At 44.6% G+C, this 26,839-nt stretch overlaps 1 protein-coding gene across 1 annotated transcript in view; it reads left to right on the top strand.

The window, feature by feature from the left end:
• Nucleotides 1-24,799, top strand: part of RFTN2 (raftlin family member 2) — a 46,034-nt gene extending 21,235 nt beyond the window's left edge. Inside the window, exons 5-9 of the mRNA XM_080932694.1 lie at nt 563-772; nt 7,772-7,893; nt 8,935-9,038; nt 13,714-13,792; nt 23,370-24,799. Coding sequence (XP_080788820.1) covers nt 563-772; nt 7,772-7,893; nt 8,935-9,038; nt 13,714-13,792; nt 23,370-23,642 — 788 coding nt within the window. The 3' untranslated portion in view covers nt 23,643-24,799. The remainder of the gene's footprint in view (nt 1-562; nt 773-7,771; nt 7,894-8,934; nt 9,039-13,713; nt 13,793-23,369) is intronic.
• Nucleotides 24,800-26,839: the final 2,040 nt, after the last annotated feature.

Raw genomic sequence — 26,839 nt, 5'->3', positions numbered from 1 at the left:
CTGGCAGTTACTTCAGAGATTGGAACTGGAGATTATACACTGCTGGGCACACACTACATAGGCTCCACTGTGCCCATTGTCTTATTTCTGCGAAGAAATGTTAACATCTGATTAGACTGAGTTGTGCTGAGGAGGATGTAGAGATGGCTTAATCAGTAAAGCCCTTGCCCCACAAACACCAAGTCTTGAGTTTGGTGCCCATTTACCCCATAAAAGTAAGATGAGAAGTGCATGCTTGTACCTCAGTGCTGGACAGGTAGACAAGATGGCCGAATCATAAACTCTGGGTCAGTTAGAGACCCTACTCAAAACCTAAGGTACAGAAGAGCTGAGACAGCTACAACATCAGCCTTGGGTCTCTGCGTGTGTTTCTGTACCCAAACGCAGGAACACAACACAAACATGTACACAGATACACATACACACACACTTTTTAATTGAGCAGTGACTATTTTTATTATTTTTTATAGTTATTTATAGGTTTTAATGTGTCGTGAAGGACAAATTAAGAATTTCAATCAAAATGTAAAATTATATTCTTCCTTTTTCTCTGAATGCCTAGCCCCAGACAATAAGCTGTACATGGTCTTCAATGCTTTTGAGGAGGATTCGGCCAGCTGGACCTATCAGGAAGGCGTCCTGTCCATGAAAGTGACAAGGAAAGGAGCTGTCATCAGCACGCTGGATGCCAACTGGCTAGAACTAACTACATTTTATTATAAGCAGGGCTTCTCCTTAATTGACTCTTTTGTGTGCTGGGAAACACCTAAAGGTGAGTTTTCCATTAGTAATATATTTCTATGTAAATAATCTGGATCAAAAGCACTGAAAAGGTTTTTGCTTTTCAAGTTTTTTCACTAGAAGGATGGATATAATTCCTTAAAATTATATATATATATTTTTTTTCCCAGTCATTGTACAACTTGACTTTAAAAGCTTTGTCTAGCAAGATGGCTTAGCAGGTAAAGGAGGTTGCAGCCTGAAGCCCCAGATCCCACGATAGAAGCAAAAAAGCCAATTCCCCAAGTAGAGCTCTAACCTCCATGTGGATGCGGAGGCGTGCACATGAAATACCTGTGACCCCATATACATACAGCTCTTTTGTTGTTTGGTTAGTTTAGTTTGGTTTGGTTGGTTGGCTTGGTTTGGTTTGGTTTGGTTTGGTTTGGTTGGTTTGGTTTGGTTTGGTTTGGTTTGGTTTGGTTTGATTTGGTTTGGTTTGGTTGGTTGACTTGGTTTGGTTTGGTTTGGTTTGGTTTGGTTTGGTTTGGTTTGGTTTGGTTTGATTTGGTTGGTTTGGTTGGTTTGGTTTGGTTTGGTTTGGTTTGGTTTGGTTGGTTGACTTGGTTTGGTTTGGTTTGGTTTGGTTTGGTTTGGTTTGGTTTGGTTTGGGTTGGGTTGGGTTGGTTTGGTTTGGTTTGGTTTTCTGAGACAGTGTCTCTCTGTGTAGCCTTGGCTCTCCTGGAACTCACTCTATAAAGTAGGTTGGCCTCAAACTCACAAAGATCCTCCTGCTTCTGTCTCCACTGCCTGGCTAATTTTTTAAAAATTTTTAGGAAAAGTTTTACTGTTGCTGGATGGTGGTGGCTAGTCAGGGTTAGTAGTGAGATCCTGTCTTTAAAAACATTAGTAAGACAAACCTGCTGTGGTGGTGCACACCTTTATCCCAGTACTCCTAGGCAAAGACAGGAAGGTCTCTGAGTTCCAGGACAGCCAGGGCTACACAGAGGAACATTGTCTCAGAAAGAGAGAGAGACAGACAGAGAGACAGAGAAACGAGAAACAGAGAAAAACAGAGACAGAGACAGAGAAAGTTTTACTATCCTTAAGACCAAATGGAAAGCCTGTGCAGGTGTAGAATTTTAATGTAATATTTGCTATTGCGTAGGAACCATTAGGAATACACACACCATGGAGGGACTGGCCAGTGAAAGTTTCAGTGACTACAACAGCCCGATCAGGAAGCATCCCGTAGTTACTGTCCACATTTGATGTATTATCCCGGTTTGTAGCAATAGGCACAATGCGTATTGTTAGTGAATTTCTGGCTCTCTATAATTTGTGCAGAGAATAATTCAGAGATACAGACCCATTCTTTTGTTTGTCTTTCTCTTGGCTACAATGTAGTACAAAGCCAGTCTTATCTATCACTAAAACAATGAGTCCCCCCACAGTGACTTTAACAGAGATTAGTGTTCAAAGAAATGTAAAACCAATATCGGGCAGCCTGGGGAGAAAGCACCTCAAGGTGGGGGCCTAAGGCTTAGTGAGGTCAGAGCAAAGGGTGAAGGGGAAATCGGCCCCAATGTCGTGAGACCACTCTATTCTTAATCCAGCCTTCTGATGCCTTCCCTGGTGGCAACAGACGGTGGGGTGGAACTTAGTTGCCCAGGAGTCACGTTCTAGACGATCCTTTAATGCTAAAAGCCATGCCCAAGGACTGTGTGCCTTAACCAAGTGCCCCATAGAGATGCCAGAGACACAGCAGGTGCTCCATAAATACTTCTCTGTGTTTTCTGGTCAGTGGAAATATGAGTGGGCTGACGGGGGAGGGGTGCGGGTAATGGAATTCACTTCCTGCTGCTTCGAGACTTTAGTGAGCACATTAGTGATTCACGGAAGCTACAGGTTTCGGGTCATCTCTTTGGAAACTGGTTTTTACCCCTCACACTATTTCTCTCCCTCTCTTCTCCCTCTTCCTTTTGCAGTGTCTGAGTTGGAGATATTCCAACTTTGAATTACTGACAAGCTGCCTAAAGAAAAACAAAAGTATTCTTGTCAGTCTCTCTCAGGCATCCCTGCCTTGGGCCTGGTCTGATAAAAATAAAATTAGCTACAGCAGTTGCTTAGCCACGGACATCTGGGGCTTTATCTGAGGCCTTAGTTCTTGGAGCCCAGGGAGGCTCTCCCTCTTTCTGCAGCTATGGAATGTCTTGTCAGACATTCTTCCATGCGATCTCTGCCAAACTTCTTCTCACCCACCTCAGTCTGTGAGGTCTGGATACTGGTGTGTCACCCAGGGACACTGAAGAGGGGAGAGTGACCGGTGTCTGTCACTGTGAGAAGCCAGTGTGAAGCAGGGAGGAATTGGACTCTTTGTTTGAATGTGTGACGCCTGCCGTCCCAAGCACCCAGGGACAGCGCATATTTGCTACGTCTTGCTCTTCTGCCTTTGTCCCAGACATTATCAGAAATCGATTCTCTATGGAGAAATGGAAGTACAAGCATTGCCCAGAAGCTTAAATACAAAGGTTACACCTCCCTGAGCGTGTCAGAGCGAGACACCACACTGTAAGACCCTCCCCTGCAGTGGCCTTCCACACACCCTCAGTCTTTTCTGTTTTGAATATTCCCATGGACACCCTGGAGAAGGGTCATCCTCAGATACAGTCTCCCTCTCCACTTTATGTGCCTCTGCTTAGGGCTCCCCTTAGGGCTCCCTTTGATTGATTGTGGATTCTATCCTTTCAAGGTACTTAAAGAAGTACAGAGGGGTGATAAAGTCAAAAGGCGTCTATCTTTGTTTATGCTCAAAAAAAACTATACACATACACACACACACACACACTTAGGTGTATCATTATGTTTGCAATAAATGAGCAAATGTGGGTATCTCCCAAACCAGAGTTCATGATCTTAACTACCATTCAGAATATTAATTTCAATTGAATAGTTGAAGATTTAAAAAGGATTCATTGATCTGATTTGCATTTTTAAAGGACCTCTCTGGCCCCATTTTGGGACATGGACCATAAATGGCAAAGGTAGAGAGGCTGATATTTTGTTTCTTTTCTGTTGCCATGACAAAACACCATAACCAAAGCAACTCATAGATAGATAGATAGATAGATAGATAGATAGACAGACAGACAGACAGATAGATTTTTCCCCCAGGTGGGGATGGCGGTAGCAGCACACACCTGTAATCTCAGCACTCATGAGGCAGAGCAAGTAGATCTCTGTGAGTTTGAGACCAGCCTGGTCTACAAAGCTAGCTCTAGGACAGCCAGGGCTTCACAAAGAAATCCTGTATAGGAAAAAAAAAAAAAAAACATTGACATTCAAGAGACCTTTGCTTGCTAAGACTTCCCTACACAGAAGCAGAGAACAAATGCATTTGGCCAGTGTTGGAATTGGGGGTGGAGAGGAAGGGAGAGGGAGAACAGTGAGTTAGGCTTCAGTGAGTGAAGCTAGGGCTTCAGAACATGTGTAGATAAACGTTTCCTGGCAGGAGGGAGCGCCATGGATGTTGACAGACATGAAACCACCTCCACTCCCCAAAGAAACTCGTGAGCATGGGCTGGTTGATTGGGAATCTCTGGGTTGTGCAATGTTAAGGACCAACGCTGCAGGCAGAACAGTGCCTAGGAAACTGTGTGCAGTGACTCCTCCCCGTTACCTGGAAATAATTGGCCATCATTACATCGCCACAGCATCTTCCCTGCTGCTCATCCCTGCTGCCAATCCTTGCTGCCACTTCTGTTGGTAGAATGCTTCAGAAACTGAGAACTCGGTTCCAGAACTATGTCCCTAGTGTGACCCAGAGACCCACCTAGGGTCTCATTCTGTAGCCCAGATTAGTCTGGAAGCTGAGCAGGCGTTAGCTACCCCCCACAGCCAGGTTGTTTGTAGTCTTTTGTGTCTGGCTTCCTTTGTACAACATACTTTCTTTGAAATTCACTAACAATGTTGCATTACAATGAGTCTCGCTTTAATCTCCTGCTGTTTGGATTGTTCTTGCTTTCTTTTAAACCGGAAGGTTTAGAAATGGGTCAGTGGGATGGTTCTCTGAGTTAAATTGTTTGTAACTATGCCTGAGGGCTGGGATCCACACTCAGGGAAAGAAGAGACTTGGTTTCCCCAAGTTGTGCTATAACCTCCACAAGCACCATGGGTTGGACACACACACACACACACACACACACACACACATACACACACCAGATAGATAGATAGATAGACAGACAGACAGACAGACAGACAGATAGATAGATAGATAGATAGATAGGTGATAGATGGAGAGATAGGATAGAGATAGATGCATGTATTTTTTTTTTTAATTGAAGCTTATATCTGTGCTTGGTAGCAACTGCCTTTTAACCCAGAGACAGATCTCTGAGGCCAGCATGGCTTAAGAAGTTCCCGGCTACTTTGTGTCCAAAAAAAAAAAAAAAAAGTTATGAGTACTATCTCCCAACAGTGAAGGCAGGAAAAGTAGCTTTCACACTGTAAAGTCCCAAGGAAACAGAGGGGCAGGTTGTAACTGTAATACTGCAATATAAAATTGTTTTAAAGTACACATCCCCATTCAAAAAAAAAGAAAGAAAGAAAAACCTTGAGATAAGGAACTCTATTTCTCACTTCTAATTCTACTGGTGATTGTGGTGCGCAACAGGCCATCGGAGGAAACGGGGCTCATACTGCAAGTAGAAAGCAGTTCCGATTAGTAAATTATGCTTTACTGTGTTTCTACAAACTGTCTTTAAAAAAAAAGAAAAAAGTTGCATTCTGCCGTAAATGTAAATAGTATTAAGGAAATGCAAATAGTATTAAAGAAAAAAAAAAGCAAGCCAGGTGTGGTGGCACACACCTTTGATCCCAGCAGTTGGGAGGCAGAGTTAGGCTGATCCGTGAGTTCAAGGCCAGTCTGATCGAGTGAGTTCCAGGACAGTGGGCTACACAGAGAAAACCTGTGTGAACCTCCCCCACCCCCAAAATAAAGCAAAATTTGCAATCAAATTTTACTCTCTTAAAAAAATTAAAACTATGACACTGAAATTAGCTTTTCTTTATCTTTAAACGTAAAATAGCATCTGAAAACTGTCAGCCTTTATTATTCAGAGAACTATTAAACAGGATTTTTTTTAAATAACAATTTTTAATGGAGATGGTGACAATGAAATAAAAATTATTGTGATTATAAAGTAGATGATTATTAATAAATTATTGATATAATTATAGATGATGATAAATAAATTGTTGCTTGATGAATTAGATAATATGTTTCTTAATAAAATGTAAACATAAGGTCGGGGGCCGGGGGGCGGTTTGTTTGTTTGTTTGGTTTGGTTTGGTTTGGTTTTTTCCAAAGCAGGGTTTCTCTGTGAAGACTTGGTTGTCCTGGAACCCTGTAGACCAGGCTGGGCTGGAACTCAGAGGTCCACCTGCCTCTGCCTCCTGAGTGCTGAGATCAAAGGTGTGCACCACCGCCAGGCTCGTTTTGGGGATGGTGGGAAAGGAGAATATTTATTTTAAAATTAATATATTCATTAAAACTTCTGGCATATGGCCACATATATCTAGGCAAAAACAAGTTTCTTCATTGTGATTCTTGTATACACATTATAATTGAACCGAACGGTTCTGTTTCCTATGACCGGCAGGGAAACTTGGCTGTGACACGTGCTACAGAAAACCCACACTGTTTACCTCGCACAGGACCATGAGAAAAAATGTCTTCTACTGAAAAATAGGAGGCAAAAGAATTTCCATTAAATCCTTTAGTTTAGGCCAGGTGGTTATTGTTAACTATTCAAGAAAACCGCAGAGGGGACTTCCCTTACAACATCCCCCCCAGCAGGAATTCTGGGACAATGGCTTCTGTTGGCGGCTTCCTGTCACTGCCGTGGGGACTTGGGATTTTTTAATGCATTGAAGTAAAGAATTGTTAGGTGTTTATGATGAGTGTGTGTGTCACATGTGACTCATATGTGTACTTGCCCAAGCATGTGCATGTGGAGACTAGAGGTCAACATGTAGTTCTTGTCCTCTGTCACTGTCCACGGAGTCTCTCCCTGACCCTGGACACGTCATTTTGTCTAGTCGAGGTCAGCAAACCCTGATCTGCCCAGGGCTCTGCTCCTCTGTGATGCTGAGGATTGATTTCCTGCCTACACTTGCACAGCGAATACCTTACCCACTGAGCCACCTCCCAGCCCTGTGCTCATAGTTTTTAAAGCTCTGGTTTTAATATTAGACCTGCAAGTCCAAGAATTAACATTTTTCATGTTTCATGGTTTGTATCCTACAGACCAGAAACTAAATTCTATCCCAAGGTGAAGGTCATTTCCTCTTGGATTGACATTCCATTCTTCTCTTTGTTTAATTTTGCTTTTGCTGTGGGTAGTTTTATGTGACTGTTTGACTTTCATTCAGTGACTTATAAAACTGTCTTTACCTATGGAGAAAAAAAAAATCTTAAAACAAAAGGACTCAACCAAAATAATTGTGTTTTGTTTAAGTGGGTCTTCTCTATAAAGATTTTGTATTTATGTGCGTGTGTCTGTGAGTGTTCATTCGTGGGTACTATGTCTGTATATGTGCAAGTGCCCATGGGATACAAATGGGGGCAAAGGATGCCCTGAAGCTCGAGCCACAGGTAAGGTTCTGGGACCTGAACTCCATCCTCTGAAAGAACAGCAAGCACACCTAACCACTAAGCCATCTATCCAGCCCATCTTAATGTTTCAAAACAGCATTTCATGATTCCCAGGCTAGCCTCAAGCTTGCTGTGTAGCTGAGGATGGCCTTAAACTCCTTACCCTGCTATCTGGACTTGAGAAATCCTGGGGTTACAAGTGTGAGTCCTTTGCTTCTGTCGCTGATGCTGGGACTGAACCTGAGCAACACACCCGGGGAAATGGCTTCCAGTTAACAGATTTTTCTCTCAGCCTGCCACCACAGTTACCCTAAGATAACTGTGATTATCTTAGGTGATCCTTAGAAGCAACTGTAATCGTCATGTGACTCTCCTGTATCCTTTTCCCCACAGGGGACCAGTTACATAAATCTTTGGAAGGCTTTTTTATCTATGAAGAAGAAGGGTCAGGAGTCCCAGGTTCTGACAGGAGAGGGAATGATGCCATTGTGGTAGAGCAATGGACAGTCATTGAGGTGAGTTTTCCACCGTCTGCCTTCCTTTTGTGTGTGGTTTTTATGAAGGCTTATTACTGTCGGGTAAGGCATCCTCAAACACAGATGGTCCATCCTCACCAGAATCCTCAACCAAGAATCGACAATCTTTCATATGCTTTACCCATGTTTTCAAACATTTCAGTAAAATAGCAGAAATAACTGTCCGCCTAAACAAAAATAGGTTCCCCCAAATCTGAGATTCTAGCCCTAGACAGAATCCCTAGGCTCAGGAATCCTCACTACCAATGCCTTGGCAACCGACTGGAAGTGATAACTCTGCCTCTCCTCCAGCCTTCACCTCTGAGCAGCAGCGTGGCCTGTTTTAAGTAAAACATCCAAAGGTTTCCTCTGGCCCACCAGGCCAGTGTGCGCACACAGCGCTGTCGTAATCATTGGTGGTAACTGCTGGGGTTGTGCATTTATGAATTCAGATGTCATCAACCGCTGTCCTTGGGGTAGACAAACACCTCCGGATACCTCTGTTGACTGTACAAGGTCCCCACAGACAGGGTCTTCCAAGGAAACATCTTGATTTTCTGGCCTTACGAAGATCATAAAGGACAGAACTTGTTTTCAGAGAAATTGTAAGCCTCACTGAGGGAGTGGGGAAGGCGGGTGATAAGTAAACCTGCAAGCAGGGGACATACACCGGTGGGGCAGAACAGATCCTCACAGCCGGCCTCTGCTTCCCTGCCCCCTCTCATCCTCCCACCCCAGTCCCTACTTAGTAAGCGGTGTGGACACCCTGGGGAGCTTTTAAGATGCAGATCCCAGCTCTGCATTTTAGTTCTGGGAACTGTGGCTTTCCCAGGACCAAAGAAAGACCCGGATGGCCACTGTCCACTTGCTGTGGCAACAGTTGTAGAAGATGACATTCTGGGGGCTGCATGGGCCCTGACACTGTTCCACTGGATACAAGACACACACACACACACACACACACACACACACACACACCGCTCGCTACTCTGTGGCTCCGCTGTCTTTGCCATTAGACTGTGAGCTCTTTACTTCACACAGGGCTGTGAAATCAAGACAGATTATGGCCCCCTGCTGCATACCCTGGCTGAATTTGGATGGCTTCTGACCAGCGTGTTACCCACACCTATATTGAGACACGACAGGTAATGCCCATGTATCCTCACCTACAACATCTAATCCAAGAACCTGCTCACTTGCGAGATGAATTAACCAATGCTGACTTAAAGCCTACGAGAAATGGTTCTGGTGTGGTTTCCTGGGATTCGGGGGGTCAGCAGATCCAATCCCTCTGCTTACAGGGTGGGTCCCTTGCTTTGGCATTGCCCCAAGTGCCTCAAATACACAGACATTTTTGAAATCTGCAAGGGCTTCTGAAAAACAAAAGAGTTCCTGTGTCTGAGTCACGGGTCTGCACACACTGATCCAGCCACACACTTCCTCAACAACCTGTGTGTCTGTGCCTGCAAATCATTTTCCATTTGTCCTGCTTGCTTTTGAGTCAAGGTCTCTCTCTATAGCTCCGGCTAGAACTCACTTTGTAGACCAGGCTGGCCTTGAACTCACAGCTATCTACCTGCCTCTGTCTTGAGTGCTGGGATTAAACATGTCTGCCACCATTTATGGCTGCTTTCTCTGTCTCTTTTTGATGTTCTCCTAGACACATTTTGGTCAATACAGCCAGAATTACAGACCTTCTGGATAAATCCTGAACCTCTCCTTCCTCTTCCCCTAAGGAAAAGTATAGTCATTCCTTGCCGTTCATTCAGGGATCGCAGCTGGGCTCGCTCACTATTTCCCACAGTCCTCTGAATGAATGGCAGCCAGCCCACTTCTGCTGAGCTCCAGTGGCATTTCCTGTATCCGGTCAGGATCAGTTTAGGAATGGCAGGACGGAGCCTAAGGCTGGAACTAAAATATATTGTGATTCCCAAGAATACCTTGAAGTGGAAGTAGGCTATGAAACATGGGGCCAGACTCAGGCATTTTGTGCCCAAACTTCATGAGTTCCTACCCCGAAACCCAGTGCTTTGGAGACACCCTCAAACACTGTATGAGTTGCTCTAGAACAAAGGGAGGGAGAAAGGTGCCAAAACTTTACCACCGTGCAGATTTCTCCTGAGCCCCAGATCCGAGAGGCGCTATGGAACTGTTTCTCTTACTGTCCACAAGAACTTATCTCTAAAGGCTATTAGAATGGCAAGGGTTACTGCTCACTAAATATGCATTGCTGTAGAACCCCGTCTGTGTAATTGCTAAAGATCTGGGGGCTTGGAGGTCTGGCTCAGTGGTTATGAATACTGATACTCTTCCAGAGGACCCAGGTTTGATTCCTAGCTTCCATCTGGTGTCTCCAGTTTCAGAGGATCTGATACCCTTTTCTGGCTTCCTCGGGTACTACACGTATTTACCTTACAGATTTAAAAAACAAAAAAAATGTCCATAGACAAAAAAATAATTTTTAAATATTTAATTTGTTAAGGGATTTTAAAGATAAGTTTGAGGACAATGTTAGAGAATAATCAACTGTGTAGATTTCAAATGTGTCTAGCAACCCTTGGACCAGCTTCAAAGCAGTTCTAGAAAATATTCAGTTCTGGAGACTAACTATAATCAGGAAAGGGGGAGGGGCTTCTTTGCTTCTATTCAGTTTCTTATTATTTACTGTTTTATAATAAATTGATTCTCTCAGAGACTTTTTAGGTGAAATTAAGAAGAAAAAGTCTATCTGCCAGTGAAAAGCATCCCTGGTGTCTGGTGCTGACGTCATTTATGAGAGCCATGTACACATTTCAGTGGTGCTAACACGTAGCCAGGGGCTTGCGTTCTGGTTGGGGCAAGTCAATCTCATGAATCCAGAATTTAATACAGTAATTAAGCAATGAGGTGCTTTCCATGGGTTCCAAGGAAGTATTAAAGAAAAGAAAGATTGTGAATATAAAAATAAAACTTGGTGCTCATGTCCTGAGATTAAGGAGCAGCTTCACTAGTAAGTAAATCCTTTCCCGAGAGTCTGCTGCTGGTCCTGCACAGAAGAGATGTACTCGGATGGCAGTCGCCCTGTGCAGGAAGTGTGGCAGTGTCCTGCTCTCTCCCAGACGCCAGGAGCCTCTGAGTACCCATGAGTCACTTTGTCACTATGACAGTTTGATGAGTCTTTTATTAGTTATAGTCCAACTTTCAACATGTCTGTAACTTGTCTTTTTACTCCTTCCTCTCTTTATGGTCTGTGTCTGTCTGTCTGTCTATCTGTCTTTCTGTCTATATCTATGTCCCAGGCCTGAGGTATGCTTAGCAAGGACTACAGCTCCCAATCACATCTTCAGCTCTATGATATCCCATAAAAATAATTTCAAATTTTAAGTATCCCTGAAGGTATCAAGCTATATTTAGGACTTTTCGGTTTGAAAGTTTTTGATGGTAGTGTTATTTTGCTTTCTTATGTTTACATAAAACATGCTGTTTACTCTCGTGCAAACCTGAATTCATTGGAGTTTGTTTGTTGTTTTGTTTAAAAAACATTTATTTATTATATGTGAGTACACTGTAGCTGTCTTCAGACACACCAGAAGAGGGCATCAGATCCCATTACAGATGGTTGTGAGCCACCATGTGGCTGCTGGGATTTGAACTCAGGACCTCTGGAAGAGCAGTCAGTGCTCTAACCACTGAGCCATCTCTCCACCCCAAGTTCCACACTTGTGTTTCTTCTGGTGGCTACACAGAGGAAGATTCTGATCCTTCTCAGGTCTTTTAAACAGTGGAGAACATAGACCATAGGCTGTGGGCACTGTGGCAGGGCTTGGATTTGAACCCATGAACTGTGTGGTTCCCAAGTCTTCCAGTGTGGCCTGTGACTCCCAAGCACTGTCCCAGTCTGGTCTCCATGCTGATCCCGTCCACAGCCCCTCACAATTTATCCCAAGTTACACCGTCCCAGTTCGTTCTGACAGGAGATGCACTCAAACTGGAATGAAGCTAGACCATAGGAAATCTTTAAAAAATAAAATTGCACCCATCTCCTTCTAGCCTCGGGGGAAGATTTCTAACTTTCCCAAATTTGTGGCACCCATGTGTTTGCAATGCTCTGCTAAATGTCCCATTGACACAGCTGTAGGGACCAAGCTTCAGTCCCAACCTCCAGTGACAAAGAGCACAGAATCAACTGTGGCTAGGAGAAAGGTTTTATTGGGTTCTTTGCATAATAAAAGTTGTTAATGAGCAACTTTCACTACGCTGCTCTCCACAAGCCCTGGGAGACAGGGAAGCTCTTGAGAGGAGGCCACCCTGAGATGACTGCTAAGTAAGGGGAGTGCTGAGAGGCCGCTTACAAAGGGGCATCTGCAGTGAAGGAACCGGCTCAGTGGAAAATACAGAGAAAAATTCCCCATGTGGCTCCCCAAATTGCTCTCTGATTGACGATGCATACCAAGAAGTTTAAATCAATACTTTCACTGCTGATAATGCATCTCGGGAAATAACCCATAAGAGGAAATATGTGTGTGTTCTAATATATAAACATATAAAACGTGTGTGTGTGTGTGTGTGTGTGTGTGTGTGTGTGTATCACAACAGCATGATTTAGAACTAGCAAGACACTTTTTCTAAAACAGAAGGGTCTGGTGTCTTCATTATTTAAAGACTCTAGATATCTATTAAAGGTACCACCACACATACAAGAAATACAGGGACATGTAAATGCATGGGGTCCTGGTATGGAAAAAGGCAGGCAGGGGCTGAGAACAACCAGAGAGGAAGCAAAACCATAAAAATAATTTTCTGAAACTAGTTTCACAAAATTATATTTTTTTTGATATATTTTGAGATTGGGGGGGTCAGGGTTATAATAACTATATTGCTTTAAAAGAGTTTTGAATGACCTTAAAATTTTTGTTTTATTTCATTTATGTGTACGTATGTCTGTGTGAATGAAGGCCACATGTGTGCAAGTGCCCAGAAGACACCAGATCCCTTCAGGCTGGAGGCCTGGGTGATTTTTAGCCACTTGATGTAGGCGCTGGGAAATGAACTCAGTCCTCAGCAAGACGACCTCCCCTTTTTAAAAAGCCTTTTAGATGTATTTTAAGGTGTGTGAATGTTTTCCCTGCATTTGCGTGTACCATCTACTTGTATGCGCTCAGAGGCCAGAAGAGGGCATCAGACCCTCCAGAACTGAAGTTACAGGCAGTTGAAGATGTCATGTCTGGGTTGGGAATTGAACCCGATCCTCTGGAAAATCAGCCGGTGCTTGTAACTGCTCCGCTGCCTCTCCACCCTTAATCACAGAGCCAACCCTCCAACTCCTTACTTAGCTCATTCTTATGTGTCTGATGTTTAGCCCGCATATTTGTCTGTCCATCATGTGTGTGAGGGCCGGATGCCAGTGGGAACCAAAAGATGGCACTGGATCCCCTGGAACTGGAGTTACAGCCCTAGTGAGCCACCACGTGATTGCTGAGAATCAAACCCAGGTCTTCTGGAAGAGCAGCAAGTGCTCTAAACCACTAAACTCCCCTCCCACACACCAATTAATTTTTTATTAGGCTTTTTCCTTTTTGTTTTTCCAGTGCAACTTACAGAGCCGTGTTTCATAATTATTTTGGGATCAGAAGATTACCCCCACAAAGGATATATATGGGCCAACCTAATTAAATATGGAGAAAATTACAAATTCACCAGAACAAAGTACAATGAAACATGTATATGAAAATGCTGGAATGAAATCCATTTGTTGGTATCCTAACTTAGAAAGTAATTACAGTTTCTGTAGGATTAAAATCCCTAGTTCACCAGTACTAACGGTGCTGTTTTAACTTTCAGTGAAGGGAATCTGGCTACCAAGCAGGTCGTATTTCTCCAAAGGCCAGCTACGTGGAACTCAGCTGCTCAGACCCCAGAAGTGAGTAAAATTCACCAATGTTGACGTTGGGAAAAAGTCACCATAGTAACGCATTTACTCCTCAGGCTCTCTGCATCTTTCTAAAGATGAGGGGAGGATAGGACCCAGGTCCACCATGGTACAGTCTCCTAAAGAAAGATGCAAAAAGGAAGTTGACTGGTTTCCCCAAAACCCACTGTAGAAGGAGGGAACTGAGCCCCAAATTGTCCTCTGGCCCATGCATATGTCACTGGCCTGTGCGAGCCTACATTCGCGCATGCATACACTATACATACTAATCCATGATAAAATAAAAGTTGTAACAGTTTTTTAAAAGGATGACACAGTTCCAAAAACTAGTAAAATATGCTGTCCCGACACACAGCACGTTGGTATAAGGACCATTTTGAGCTGCAAGCAACTGAGAAAGAGCAGACCCAGGAAGTGTCTGCCCTCTTATCTGCCACAGAATGGCCTATCTGTCGCCTCAGAGGTGGCAGGTTCCCAGTCTATATCCACGTCTGCTAAATGAGATAACCTGCTCCCTCATTATTCCTCGGAGTCTCTGACATCGCTTTCTTTGCTCCCAGCCCGTCAGTCTCTCAAAAAGCTGTGCTGAGAGCTCATCTTCCACACCATCACTTTGACGTTTTCTTCTTTACGACTAAGTCCCAGTGTGTGTACAAAATAAATCTGTGCTGCTGGCCTGTCCTCTGCTGTAGTTCCAGCCCCTGCTACCTTTATTACTGTTCTCAGTTCTGTGAGTCCAAAGTGCAAAATCTGCAGTTTTGGTTATCTTGGCCTCTGAAAACATGCAGCACTTCTGTATTGTCTCAAACTGACACCGCGCAGCCTGTTTTTTATTTTATTTTTTTTTAATGGGGAAGGGGGTTAGACAGGGTTTTTCTGTGTAGCCCTGTAGCCCTGGCTGTCCTGGAACTCACGTTGTAGACCAGGCTTGAACTCAGAGAGACTGACCTCCTTCTGCTTCCTGAGTTCTGGGATTAAAAGCATGCACCCCTAGGCCTGGCTGTCCTGCCTTTTACTGAGGTGGAATATTGAGCATTGGGCTTCTCACTCTTGTGGTTTTGAAACTAGAACAATATTCTTTGACCAGAGGAACGCTGTATTGATAACACCTAACTTACAAGAGGACCCGCACACAGCCATAATTCAGCAATTTAGCCATGCTGTGTTGGCTTTGGAGCTGTGGGTTGGGAGGTAGGAGAGTCACCATCTAGTCCACTTGTGAGCAGTGTGCCCTCTCCTCAGGGACAATGACCCTGGCTCGTGAGTTTGTTACAGAGTATTCTGTGGAGAATTTTAACATTCTCCGGATGGTCCTCGTTTTTAGGAAGGGGCACACTCATCTTGCTCATTCAACTGTGCAGTTGTGTCTGAGCCCAAGTCTGCTACCTCACCGTCTTTTCCACTGAGAATTGATAGCAGTTTCTTGACACTATTTAGACTCTGTCCTCAACTTAAATTCCAGAGCTGAGGCTAGATCTCAGGGGTAGAACATTCACCCGGGTAGACTGCATGTAGCTCTAGATTCAATCCCAAATGTTAAAGAGGGAAGATGAGAAAAGACAAGCCTTCCGGGTCACCTGAGGGATGTGAAGCTTCGTCTCTGGGATGCAGTAAAGGAAGAGTCAGTACATACTGCACTCAAAAGGGAGAGGAGAGGAGCTGCCCGGGTTCCGGTGCCCGGGTTCCCGTGAATGGGTTCCCGTGCCTGGGTTTGTGAAGACAACTGGAGAGTGTGTGAGGAGGAGGGCGGTCAAGAGAAAAGAGAGAAGCCAGGGTGAGAATTACAACGTTCTCTCTGCCCCCTGGTGAGTTACAGCCCCATTAATTAAAAACTCTTTTAAAACAATGTAAGTTCCAGGACAACCAGAGCTACAAAGAGAAACCCTGTCTTGGAAAAAAACAAAGTTGATAAATTATATTTTATCAAAATTAAAAAGCGCGTGCCCTGTGACCTACACTAGTAAAAGAAGGAGCCGCAGACCACAGACACCTTAGCTCTCACATCAGGAACAACAGGCTGTAGCCAGAATACACCAAAACCTCAAATATCAACAGTAAGAGGACAACAGTTATTGGTGAGGATGTGTACACAAGAAGTAATACACAAAAGATGCTTTCATTATTAGTTGTGAGAGTGCATATGTAGCTCATGATGAGATACCACCATGCACATATTACAAAAGCTACATTTTAAAATCAGACAATAACCAGAGCTGAGGAATGGCCAGCAAAGCAGTCCTCACAAGGAAAGACGCAAGCAACCAAGCAGTGTAGACGGTCAGCACTTGTTATGACTTTAAATGCACACATATGGCTCAGCGATCCCCTCCCGGTGTTTATGTTGGAGAAACACACACATCTGTGCACAAATGTGTGTGTACACAGTGTATAGAAAAATAGTTAACTTCGCCATAATTGTCCAAAGCAGGAGAAAACCTATGTCTTCAATGTGGATAAGCAGTGATAGTACAGTCTTGCAGTTAAGTACTACTCAGAGTGAGAAATGTGCTGTGGATTCGAACAGTGCTGTGGGTGGAGCTCATGGGTGTTAGGCTGAGTGAAAAGAGTCAGTATCCAAAGGCTACGCTGGATCGCTCCGTCCACATCACAGCCTGGTGAGCCGAGCATGGGAGGACGGACAGACTGGGAGACGACAGAGCTGCTGTAGTGTCTGTTAAATTATGTTTACTAAAGCCCATAGAAATACATACCCAAATGTCAGTTTTATAAAACCCCAGGCCCAGGGAAATAGTTAGCAAATAAAGGTGTTTGCTCCCAAGCCTGACAGACCATCTGCGTTTGATTATGGTCTGAGAAGAGAACTGACTCCCAAAAGTTGTCTTCTGACTGTTACTCAACTGCTGTGGCACATATGCAAGGGCACATGCAGGTGCACACTCGCACACACACACACACAAACACATAAATAAAACAAGATTCCACACTAGGCATGTGGTCCATGCCTGTAGACCTAGTGTCCTTCTTTGCCTTCTGTTTCTGTGGGAAAACTACTAACCAAAACCAACGTCAAGTAGGAAGTGTTGATTTGGTTCACTTCAGTGACACAGCACATCACTGGGAGAAGTTCCTGCAGGAGCTCAAGGAGGAACCAGGAAGTAGGGTCTGAAGTAGAGGCCATGGGCAAACTCTGGCTGGCTCCCTCTGGCTTGCTCAGCTGCCTTCCGTACATGCCCAGTAACAGTGCCTCCCACGTGGACTGGCTCTCCCACATCAGTTAAAGGAGCTCCCTCCCAGACCACCCACAGGCCAGTCCCATGAAGCCTCTTCCCAGTTGTGTCAAGTTTACAAATCAAGCTACCCACAACACCCTACGCCTTGTCAATCTTGATACACAAACATGTCGCTTTAAACCATAACCTTTCCCTTCTTGTTTGTCCTCCAGATCATGTTAACGTGATATTATGATATAAAATGCAACGCAACTTGAAAATCCCACCATTAGCCAGGGGTAATGGCATACATACACTTTTAGTCCCAGCACTCAGGAGGCAGGCAGGTGAGTCTCTGTGCTTGAGGCTAGCCTGGGCTACAAAGTGAGTTCCAGGATAGCCAGGGATATATAGTGAGACCTTGTCAAAACCAACAAACAAACAAACAAATTGTCTGATTTAAAAGTTCAGTGTTTCTGGGGCTGAAGAGATGGCTCAGCACCTAAGAGCACTATCTGCTCCTCCAGAGGACCTAGGTTTAATTTCCAGCACCCTCATGATTGTTAACAACCATTTCTCTAGTACCAGAAGATCTGGCCTCTCCCTCTCCCTCTCCCTCTCCCTCCCCCTCTCCCTCTCTCTCTCCCTCTCCTTCCCCCTCTCCCTCTCTCTCCTAGAGTTCCTGGCTGCCCAGGGGCTCACTCTGTAGACCAGGCTAACCTCAGACTCAGAGTTTCACTCTGCTCCTTGAGTGCTTGGGCTAAAGGCCTACACCACACATCTGGCCTTGCTGTCTCTTTAAAATATCTTTAAAATGTTAAACTCTGGAAAACATAAGATTGTTAAATACTCTTTAGTCCAAAGGGAAAGCACCAGGCACAGTTACTGCCAGATCAAAGTAAAAACAAAACCCAACATGTAAGGAGCTGAGAGTTCAGCATCCTCCAGCTATTTCTAAAGACAGACAGGAGAATCATCTGAGCCTCAAAGCTTAGACTAACCTACGAAACAGAGTGAGATCCCCATCTTTAATAAATAACAGAGGGGTTAGAGAGATGGTTCGGACCCAGGTTCAGTTCTCAGCACTGTAACCCTGGGTACTGCACACATGGTGAAAAGACACACAGGTATGTAAATTTTTTAAAAAATTAAGTAAAAGAAAGAAAATTTCAGAGGAGCATTTGCTTAATAAATTACATAGATTACATTTTCCATGTGGTATTATTCATGAAGCCTTTCCTTGGGGCACGAGGTTCTTAGGAAGCTAGGTGCAATGGTTAGCCTCTTTTCCCTGCATGGGGCTCCATTAAGCTTCTTTCTTTCCGTTTCTCAATCCTATTTTTATTGTCGTATTTTGACAGATGCCTCCAAATAGATTCCAGGAAATGATAGTTCTGAGGGGATGAGGGAGTCTGATCAAAAGCTGTACCCTATAATCCCAGACTTTGGCCGGGAGGGGAGGTGTTGGGGAGGATCAGGGCTACTCTGGCCTGCATCAAATCTCTGCTCAAAAACAAAACAAAACAAACAGAAAGGGATTTTTCCCCCTCCATCTGCTAAATTTTGCTTTAAGATTTTCCTTCTTAACTTTTTGTTTTTCCTTTCAAACGTTAAATAAAACCCACAGATTTTTTAAATTATCTAAAATTGTCTATTTCCGTTTTTAAAAAATTCTGCCCATATCATTTATAAGAAACAAAGGGCCACTTAAAAGTGTATGGTTTCCGGGCCTGAGGAGAGGCCTCGGTGGGTAAGAGCACTGGCTGCCCTCCCAGAGACTGAGGTCCAGTCCTTACCGCTGCTCTGGGCAGCCCATGACCACCTGTAACTCTACACACATGAATCTGACCTGGGCACCTTTCTCTTTTAAATTTTCTGTATGTTTAGAACTTTTCATAATCAGAAAGTTGGGGGAAATTAAGTGAAAAATACTAGTTATCAAGAACATTTTTCCATGTTAACTGATAATTAGTAAATAACTACTTACTAAGCTGTTCCAGCGACAGACAGTTTACATGGTCATCGAGGTAGCGTAGGGGTAAAGGCATCTGCTGCCAAATCTAATAGCTTGAGTTCTGTCCCTGAAATCGATGAAGTCAAGGGAGAGAAACTAAGCCTGCATGTCTTCCACAGGACACATTGCACACACATGAATGAGCAAACTAACCCGCAAACATTGACTAACTCATAGGAGATGAGTCCTGCAATCCCTAAAGGCGGGCAGGCACTCGGCGTGGGGTAAGGGTGGGCTCTCCCCTGTAGAGCCTGCGTTGCTCAACCACTGAGATACAGGAAATTGGAATCCCAAGTTCCACTGACTTTCTCAGGCAGCCACATCTTCTGTTGCTTTGATCTGAACTGCTCTGTCTACATCACTTCCAAAGGAGGCTGGAGACGTGGTCTGTGTTGATACCACATGTTCAAACACTGAGAGGTTGGTGGGAGAAAGTTTTGCTGTTTAAGAGACAAACAGAGAGACCGGCCCCTGGAAGACAGGCAGTGTTTCGGTTTGGTTTGGTTTTTGCAGTGTGGATGCATTTTTATTTAAATTCATTTTTAAGTGGTACATACATTTTTTTTCAAGATTTATTTATTTTATGTGTATTGTGTTTTGCTTGCAAGTATGTATGTGCATGCCTGGTGCCAGGAAAGCCAGAAGAGGGCATTACAGACCAATTCTAGAGGAGCAGGAATTACAGACAGTTGTGAGCCACCACATGGGACCAACCACTGGTCCTCTGGAAGAGCAGCAAGTGCTCTTAACTGCTGAGTCATCTCTCCAGCCTCTGGTACATAAAACATTTTAATTGTGCGTGTATTTGTGTGTATGTGTGTGCATGTGTGTGCATGTGTGTCCATGTGTGTGTATGTGTGTGTATATGTGATATTTCAATGAACATATACATTGTATAATTTTTAAATCAAGTTAGCACGCCTACTTTTTCAAATACTTATCATTTGTTTATGGTGAAAACATTGGAATCCATTTTGAAATCTAGTGGACACGCTCTCCCCGACTGGGCCACAGCAGAGCAGAACTTCCTACCTTAACTGTAGCTGTGTCCATTGGTTAACCTTCCTCCATTCTTTTCCCAACCCCATCCCCATTCTCTCAAGCTTCTGGTGGACACTGTTCTTGTAATTCCTGTGGGATGAACTCCCCACATTCTATGTGTCCCAGAGTGTGGCTCCTGTCGTTCTGAGCCTGGCTTGCTCTCCTGACACCAGTGGCAGGTGGAAGCGTGTCCTCCCCTTTAACCACTCACCGGTGATGTGCGCATAGTCAGGATGTTGCCACTCACAGGTCTTGTGAAGAGCAGGGCAGTGAGCGTGGAGTGAAGCTATTGACATCCTGACTTCATTCCCCCAGCCTTACTCAGGAGTGCGAAGGTGGGATTACAGGGTGGCTGTCCTTCAGTGCTCCATATTATTTCCCATGATGGCCACGCTAACTGTGGTGGTTTGAATGGGAATGCGCACTCCACCCCATAGACCCGTGCTGAATGCTAAGGGAGTGGCACTAGGAGGCATGGCCTTATTGGAGTGGATGTGGCCTTGTTGGAGGAAGTGTGTCATTGGGCTTTGGGGTTTCAGTTACTCAAACCAGGCCAGTGCTTCTCTCTGTCTGCTGCCTGTCAATCTGGATATAGAACTCTCAGCTGTCTCTCCAGCATCGTGTCTGCCTGCACACGGCCATGCTTCCCACCACGATGATAATGGACTGAACCCCTGAAACTGTAAGCCAGCCCCAGTTAAATGTTTTCATTTATGAGTTGCCTTGGTCACGGTGCCTGTTCACAGCAATGAAATGAAACCCTAAGACACAGACCCACCCTGAAAGTGGGCAGCATCCTTCCCTCCTTGGTCTGAGTCCCGAACTGAAGGCAGAAAGTGAACTGAGCACCAGCATTCAGTACTCTGTTTCCCAAGTGTGGACTCGGTGACCTCCTCACCGTGACAAACAGAACCCTCAAACTGAGACAAAAGAAAGCAGGCCTGAAGTTGGTTTTGTCTGGTATTTTGACACTGCATCAAGAAAAGACACTACTAGAATGAGTCAGTCCCTTTTCTTTTAAACAAGAGTGTCACGTTAGACGTTTATTAGGGTGGCATTGGATCTGCAGCCACATCAGCAGAATTGCCTATCACCTTAGAGAAAATGTCAGCGAGAGGCAGGAAAGGCCGTGAGGGAGCCTGGAAAATAACAGGGAACTGCAGTGGAGCTCCGTGAGAAATGAGCTGCACAAACGGGCTGAGTTTTTATGAACCACTTATATGCAGAACGAGAAAAAGACGAGGGAGGGAGGGAGAGGGAGGGGGATGAGACAAAATATGTCAAGGTTCTAACAATAGCGTTTTTAAGAGGTAGGATGAGCTTTCCTTTTTGCTTTGTTCCACCTGGTTCTCTACTCTGTGTGTGTGTGTGTGTGTGTGTGTGTGTGTGTGTGTGTGTGTGTGTGCCTTACCCTTCACAGGGACCCCTGAAGAATGGGGGGACTGAAGTGAATGGTCTTCCAGGATTGGATGAGCTCAGACTCCAGCGTTTTGCACTATTAGGAAATCACAAATTGGCTAATTGTAAAAAAACATTCCACGTGGGTGAGGTTGTGTGAGAGGCAATATCATTGCGAAAGACATATTAACCAAACCCCTAGTCTTGAGCGAAGGTGTGTGTTCTGAAGTGTTTCAGAGACAGAGCTCACTGTCGGTGGCATTCAGCTTTACAACTGATGGCTGTTTACTTATTAACAGTTATCTGAAAGTAAATCACTATGAATAGCGCACTAACGACTATTCCGTTTTTTATTAAGGAAATTCTCATTGCAGTGAGAGCGGCCTCTGTTATCTGACACACAATAGTGTATTGCAAAAGTCACCTTTGTCCCTGCTGTAGCCAAGGGTTCCAGGGCTCCCTGTGTGAGTCAGACTGGAAGGTTGAGGACAACCCCAGGGGATCTTTGTGCCCCTGGGAAAGCCCCCTCCTCCCCACCTCTCGGGCCCCTGTGAGAACTCAGCTCAACACATTTTGAGCAGGAATAAAGGACAAAGGTGGAAGGTCCACGGTTTACATTTGCTGAGGGTAAGGGTGTGCCAAGTGGAGATGAGGCGAGAAGTTTTTGCCTGGGAAGGCAGTGTTCTCTAAGAGTTTCATAACTTTAGCTTTTTCACACAGTGAACTATAAGCTTACTTCCCAACTAACACAGAAGTGGATGTGGGTAATTTGTAAGAATCCTGTGACTATTGGTTTGGTGTTTAAATCCTTGCTCAGCCTTACAGAGACGTTCTGTGATCAGATCCAGGGACACAATCTCGCAGCAGCCCAGACACCCACACACTGTCATGTAGAGTTCTCTAGACCTAAAGTCGCATAGAGACTTCTTCAGGAACTGCAGAGTCTGAGTCGCTGTTCCGGTACTCACTGTGGAAGGCAACTCTTACAGAAGAGACCATGAAAGCCGGGCCTTCTCACAGTTTCAGAGCCTTAGTCCCTTATCATCTTGGGTAATGAAGTGGGGGGGGGTCGGAGAGGAAGGAGAAACCTCAAAGCCCACCCACAGTGACACACTTTCTCCAACAAGGCCACACCTCCCAGTCCTTCTAATCTTTTCAAAGAGTTCTACTACCCGAAAAGTAAGAATTCAAATATACGAACCTATGGGGGGTATTCTTACTCAAAAGCCACACAAGGACACTGCTAGCCAGCCTCTTCATGTTTATCAACAAGCCCACAGCTTACTGTGGCAGTGAATGAACTGGCTCAGACTCAGAACAATTATCCTTTTTGTAGCCACACAAGGAAAGGGGTCTGCTGTGACCCCTTAACACAGTTCCTCTTTTGTGGTTACTCCCAACCATAAAATTATTTTTATTGCCACTTCATAACTGTAATCTGGCTACCTTTATAAATGCAAATGTAAGTATCTGTGTTTTCTGAAGGTTTTGGATGACCCCACCCACAGGTTGAGAACTGCTGTTCTAAAGAAACACTTAGACCGTGTTTTTTCCAGGACACATTGGTGCCTCGTGACACAGACAAGAAACCCACTTAAGTGTATTTTCTACAGTGTAGTCACCATCACCAACAACAAAAACAAAATGCACCCATTTGTTTCTTGCTTACTTTGTTTCCCAAGTACAATTTAACTCATTTTTCTCCTGAGAAATGTCGACACAACTCACCCACCATCAAGGACAAGCCAAGAGCCGGTTTTCAAGACAGGCAGAGAAGGGCAGGACCAAGGTGCTGAGCATGAAGCCAGGGCCACATAGGTAGGGCTCCAGCTCTGAGCTACACCCCAGCTCTTCTAGCAAGGAGGGGAAGTGCCAGGTTGAGAGGAGGTGGGCAGAGCTGAGGTGTGCATGTGCCAAGCCTGCTTGACGATCTCCTGTGTTTCAGAGGAAAAGCGGCCGGATGCTGAGGGCTGAAGACAGAAACAAGGTTGGCAGCAGGAGCACAGGCCTGGACACCAGCGCGTCCCAACCTACAGGAGGCCGAGCCCCTCTTGAGGAGGGTCCCCTCTCTCCCTCCAGAGAGTGTTGGACCAAGGAGGAGCAGCCCACACAGAGCGACAGCTTCTCCGGGTTCAGCAGCAGCAACAGTGTCCTCCGGGAACTAGATGACGGACAGTTTGACCAGGAAGAGGGCGTGACACAGGTCACTTGCATGTGAGTTGCCAGGTGGCCACGTAGAAGGCCTTGTAAGTACTTATTAAAATGGCTGCCAGCTGATTTAATTTCACTACTACTATCTTCATTTATGTAAGTATTTTTTAATTTCCAGGCTCAGCCTTCCCCTAATCTATGTAAACCTTGGCTCAACCTCTGAGACAAGGAAGAGTAACCAACTATTTATCAATCTAAAAGCATGCTTACATTTCTCTCAACTAAAACATCTGTGTAAACAGATGTCTCATCTGGCCATTCAGCAACAACCTCGTTCACTTCCCCACAAATGGACAAAAATCAGTATTTCTAATCAGGCCTACTCAAAAGGCTATTTCATTTCAACCAATTAGAGCCTTCTCAGGAAGCTACAGCCTCGATTAAACGGAAAATTAGCCTTTCCTCCCTATTTCTGTCCCTCTCTGCTATGGACACAGACTCGTGAAAATTCTGTTCCCTGCCTATAGCAGCTAATCTAAATTTTGTCTCTTACTGTTGTATGTCCATACAAAGCAAGCCCCATTTGTCAAAAGTCTTCAATTTTTTTTCTTTCCTTTGTCTTTTCTTTAAGGGCCACCATGTGGCCCGTTCCTCAGGGAACCATTAACTTTGGCATTGTTGGTTCCGAGCCTACCAGTGGCTTTAAAGTCAGTCAGGAAGAATTCAACAGGCTGAATCTTCATACCCTGACTGAGAACTGATGTCCGTCCGATACAAGGTGACTGACAGGTTCATGTTTAAAAAAAAAAAAAAAAAAAAAACAAGTGATTTAAAGGAGTAGATCTCTGTGAGTTCTAGGACAGCCAAGGCTACACAGTGAGACCATGTCTCAAACAACAATCAACAAAATTTAACTTTCTTTAAATTTTCAAACACCATTGAAGAGAACAAATATCAACCCCAAGTGGAAGCGTGCCTGCTACAACTGCTAGGTTCAAATCCTGTTTTTATCTTGACATGTTAAACCTGGAAAAATGTTACAACCTAGAATTCTCAGTCCTGCAGGAGTAGAGGGGGCTCACAGCCTGTGTGATGTTTGCTATACTGACCTATTCCATGGCCACCTTCCTCCCGGTGCCAGGGAGGCTTCCATCTTGCCCGGTCTTTACCCAGTTAAGATTCATCTTCTACAGAACAGGGGCCTTTCATTTATGTATGAAAGGCTGACCTCCAAAAGAATTATAGTTGACTATGCCATTAAGTAATTCACATATTATATATTTTTATTGGCTTGATGCTGACATTGTCATTTGAATAATAAACTTTCATTTGTTGTTAGACTACTGTCTGACTAAATACAAATATGCCTGTTTTGTTTTCTATACCTGGTTTTGTTGTTTCTTTTTCTTTTTGTTTTGTTTTTGGGGGAGGTGTTGGCTGGTTGATTGGTTGGTTGGTTGGTTGGATGGATGGATGGTTGGATGGCTGGATGGTTGGTTGGATGGTTGGTTGGTTGGTTGGTTGGATGGTTGGTTTTTTAAAACAGGGTTTCCCTGTGTAGCACTGGCTGTCCTGGATCTTCGCTTGGTAGACCTGACTTGCCTTGAACTCAGAGATCTGCCTGCCTCTACCTCCCCTTCAACTCCTGAATGCTGAGTGTGCCACCACCATCTCATTTTGTTTTTTGAGAAAAGTTCTTGCTACATATAGCTCTGAAACTCACAGCAATCCTCCTACCTCAGTTCCCAGAGTACTGGGATTACACGTGCTACCATCTAGCTTCTGTTCTGTATTTATTATGTATTAATTAATATGTTCTGTATATATTATGTATTATTAATTAATATGTTCTGTATTTATTATGTATTATCAAATACTTAGATGTATCCAAACTAAGCCGCTTTCCATGAGTTTCTGGTTAAGTCACAAGAAAGCCCCCACATCTGCTGTGCTGAAGCCTCTGGAGATTTACCACAACAGTCCACAGTGCCTGCTACCCAGACTTCTCTGTAGACTTCTCTGTCAGCGCTGGAGGGCAGGATGGTGGGGGTTGCCAGTAGGTAGGTAGGGCATAGCGGTATGCACCTGCAACTCCAGGACTCAGGAAGCTGGCACAGCACAGTCTGAGGCTAGCCTGAGGCTAGCCTGGGCTATAGTAAACAATTGGTGGACTTCTGATGAAAATAGAACATTACTTTAAAACGCTGCAACATGCCCAGAAGCTCTGAAAAGAATATGGGGACGTGCTCAGAAAAATGGGGCAGTTCCCCTGACAAGAGTGACGAGGTAGGGGAGAGGCCTTTATACTTCTGTTGCTGCACAGGGAGAATCTGAAACATTAGGAACAGAGTGTGGAAGGAGCAGTGTGTGCCAGGATGGAGGGGGGGGGGGGAGAGTATGCCAAAATGAGAGAGATGGACGGAGGGATGGACTGATGGATAGTGGATAGACAGAAGGAAATGGGGGCTGGAGAGATGAGTCAGCAGTTAAGAGCAAGCTCTGCTCTTGCAAGGAAGAGTGTTCTATTCCTGAACCTACATTAAGCAGCTCCCAAGCACCTGTAACTCAAGGAAGAGAGTCGGCGCCTCTGACTCAGCACATCCACACCCTGACCCAGACGCCTCCTGAAAAGGTTTTGAAACTTTAAGTACAGATAAAGCTGGAGGTGTGGCTCCACTGGCAGAGTACTTGCCTAGCATGCATTAAGACCTGGATTCAGTCCCCAGCACCACGTAGAAGTAGGCATTTCCGGGCTTGGGAAAGTAGAGACAGCAGAATCCTGGGTTAAAGGCCATCCTTGGCTACATAGCAAATATGAAAACAGGAGAGTCAGGAGTCCAAAGTTATTTCTAATGAGTTCCTAAATTTGAGGTTGGCCAGCCTGGGCTACGTGAGAAGTGATATACATATGTCTTCTCCCCTCTGTGCTCATGGCCGGCCTCTACTTCTCTCCTCTCCTCTTCTCTCTCTCTCTGCCTCTACTACCCTGTTAACTCCCCCCATGATGTGAATAAACTCTATTCTATACCAAAAAAATTGCCATACTCATGAGACTACCATAAAATTTGTTTAGCTTTTTTCATTTTTCTCATTCCAAAGGAACTTCAAATCTGTCTTGTTTTGAGATGGGCGGGGTCTCACTATGTAGCCCTGGGTAGCCTAGAACTCACCATGTAGATAAGGCTAGCATCAAATGCACACATCTGCTGCCTCTGCCTCGTGCATGCTGGGATTAAAGATGTGGGTCCTTAAAACCAAACTTCA

This window comes from Micromys minutus, assembly GCF_963924665.1.
Source record: "Micromys minutus genome assembly, chromosome: 19".
Lineage (NCBI taxonomy): Eukaryota > Metazoa > Chordata > Mammalia > Rodentia > Muridae > Micromys > Micromys minutus.
Note: the sequence above shows the minus strand (reverse complement) of the source record. Positions and strands in the feature narration are given on the sequence as shown.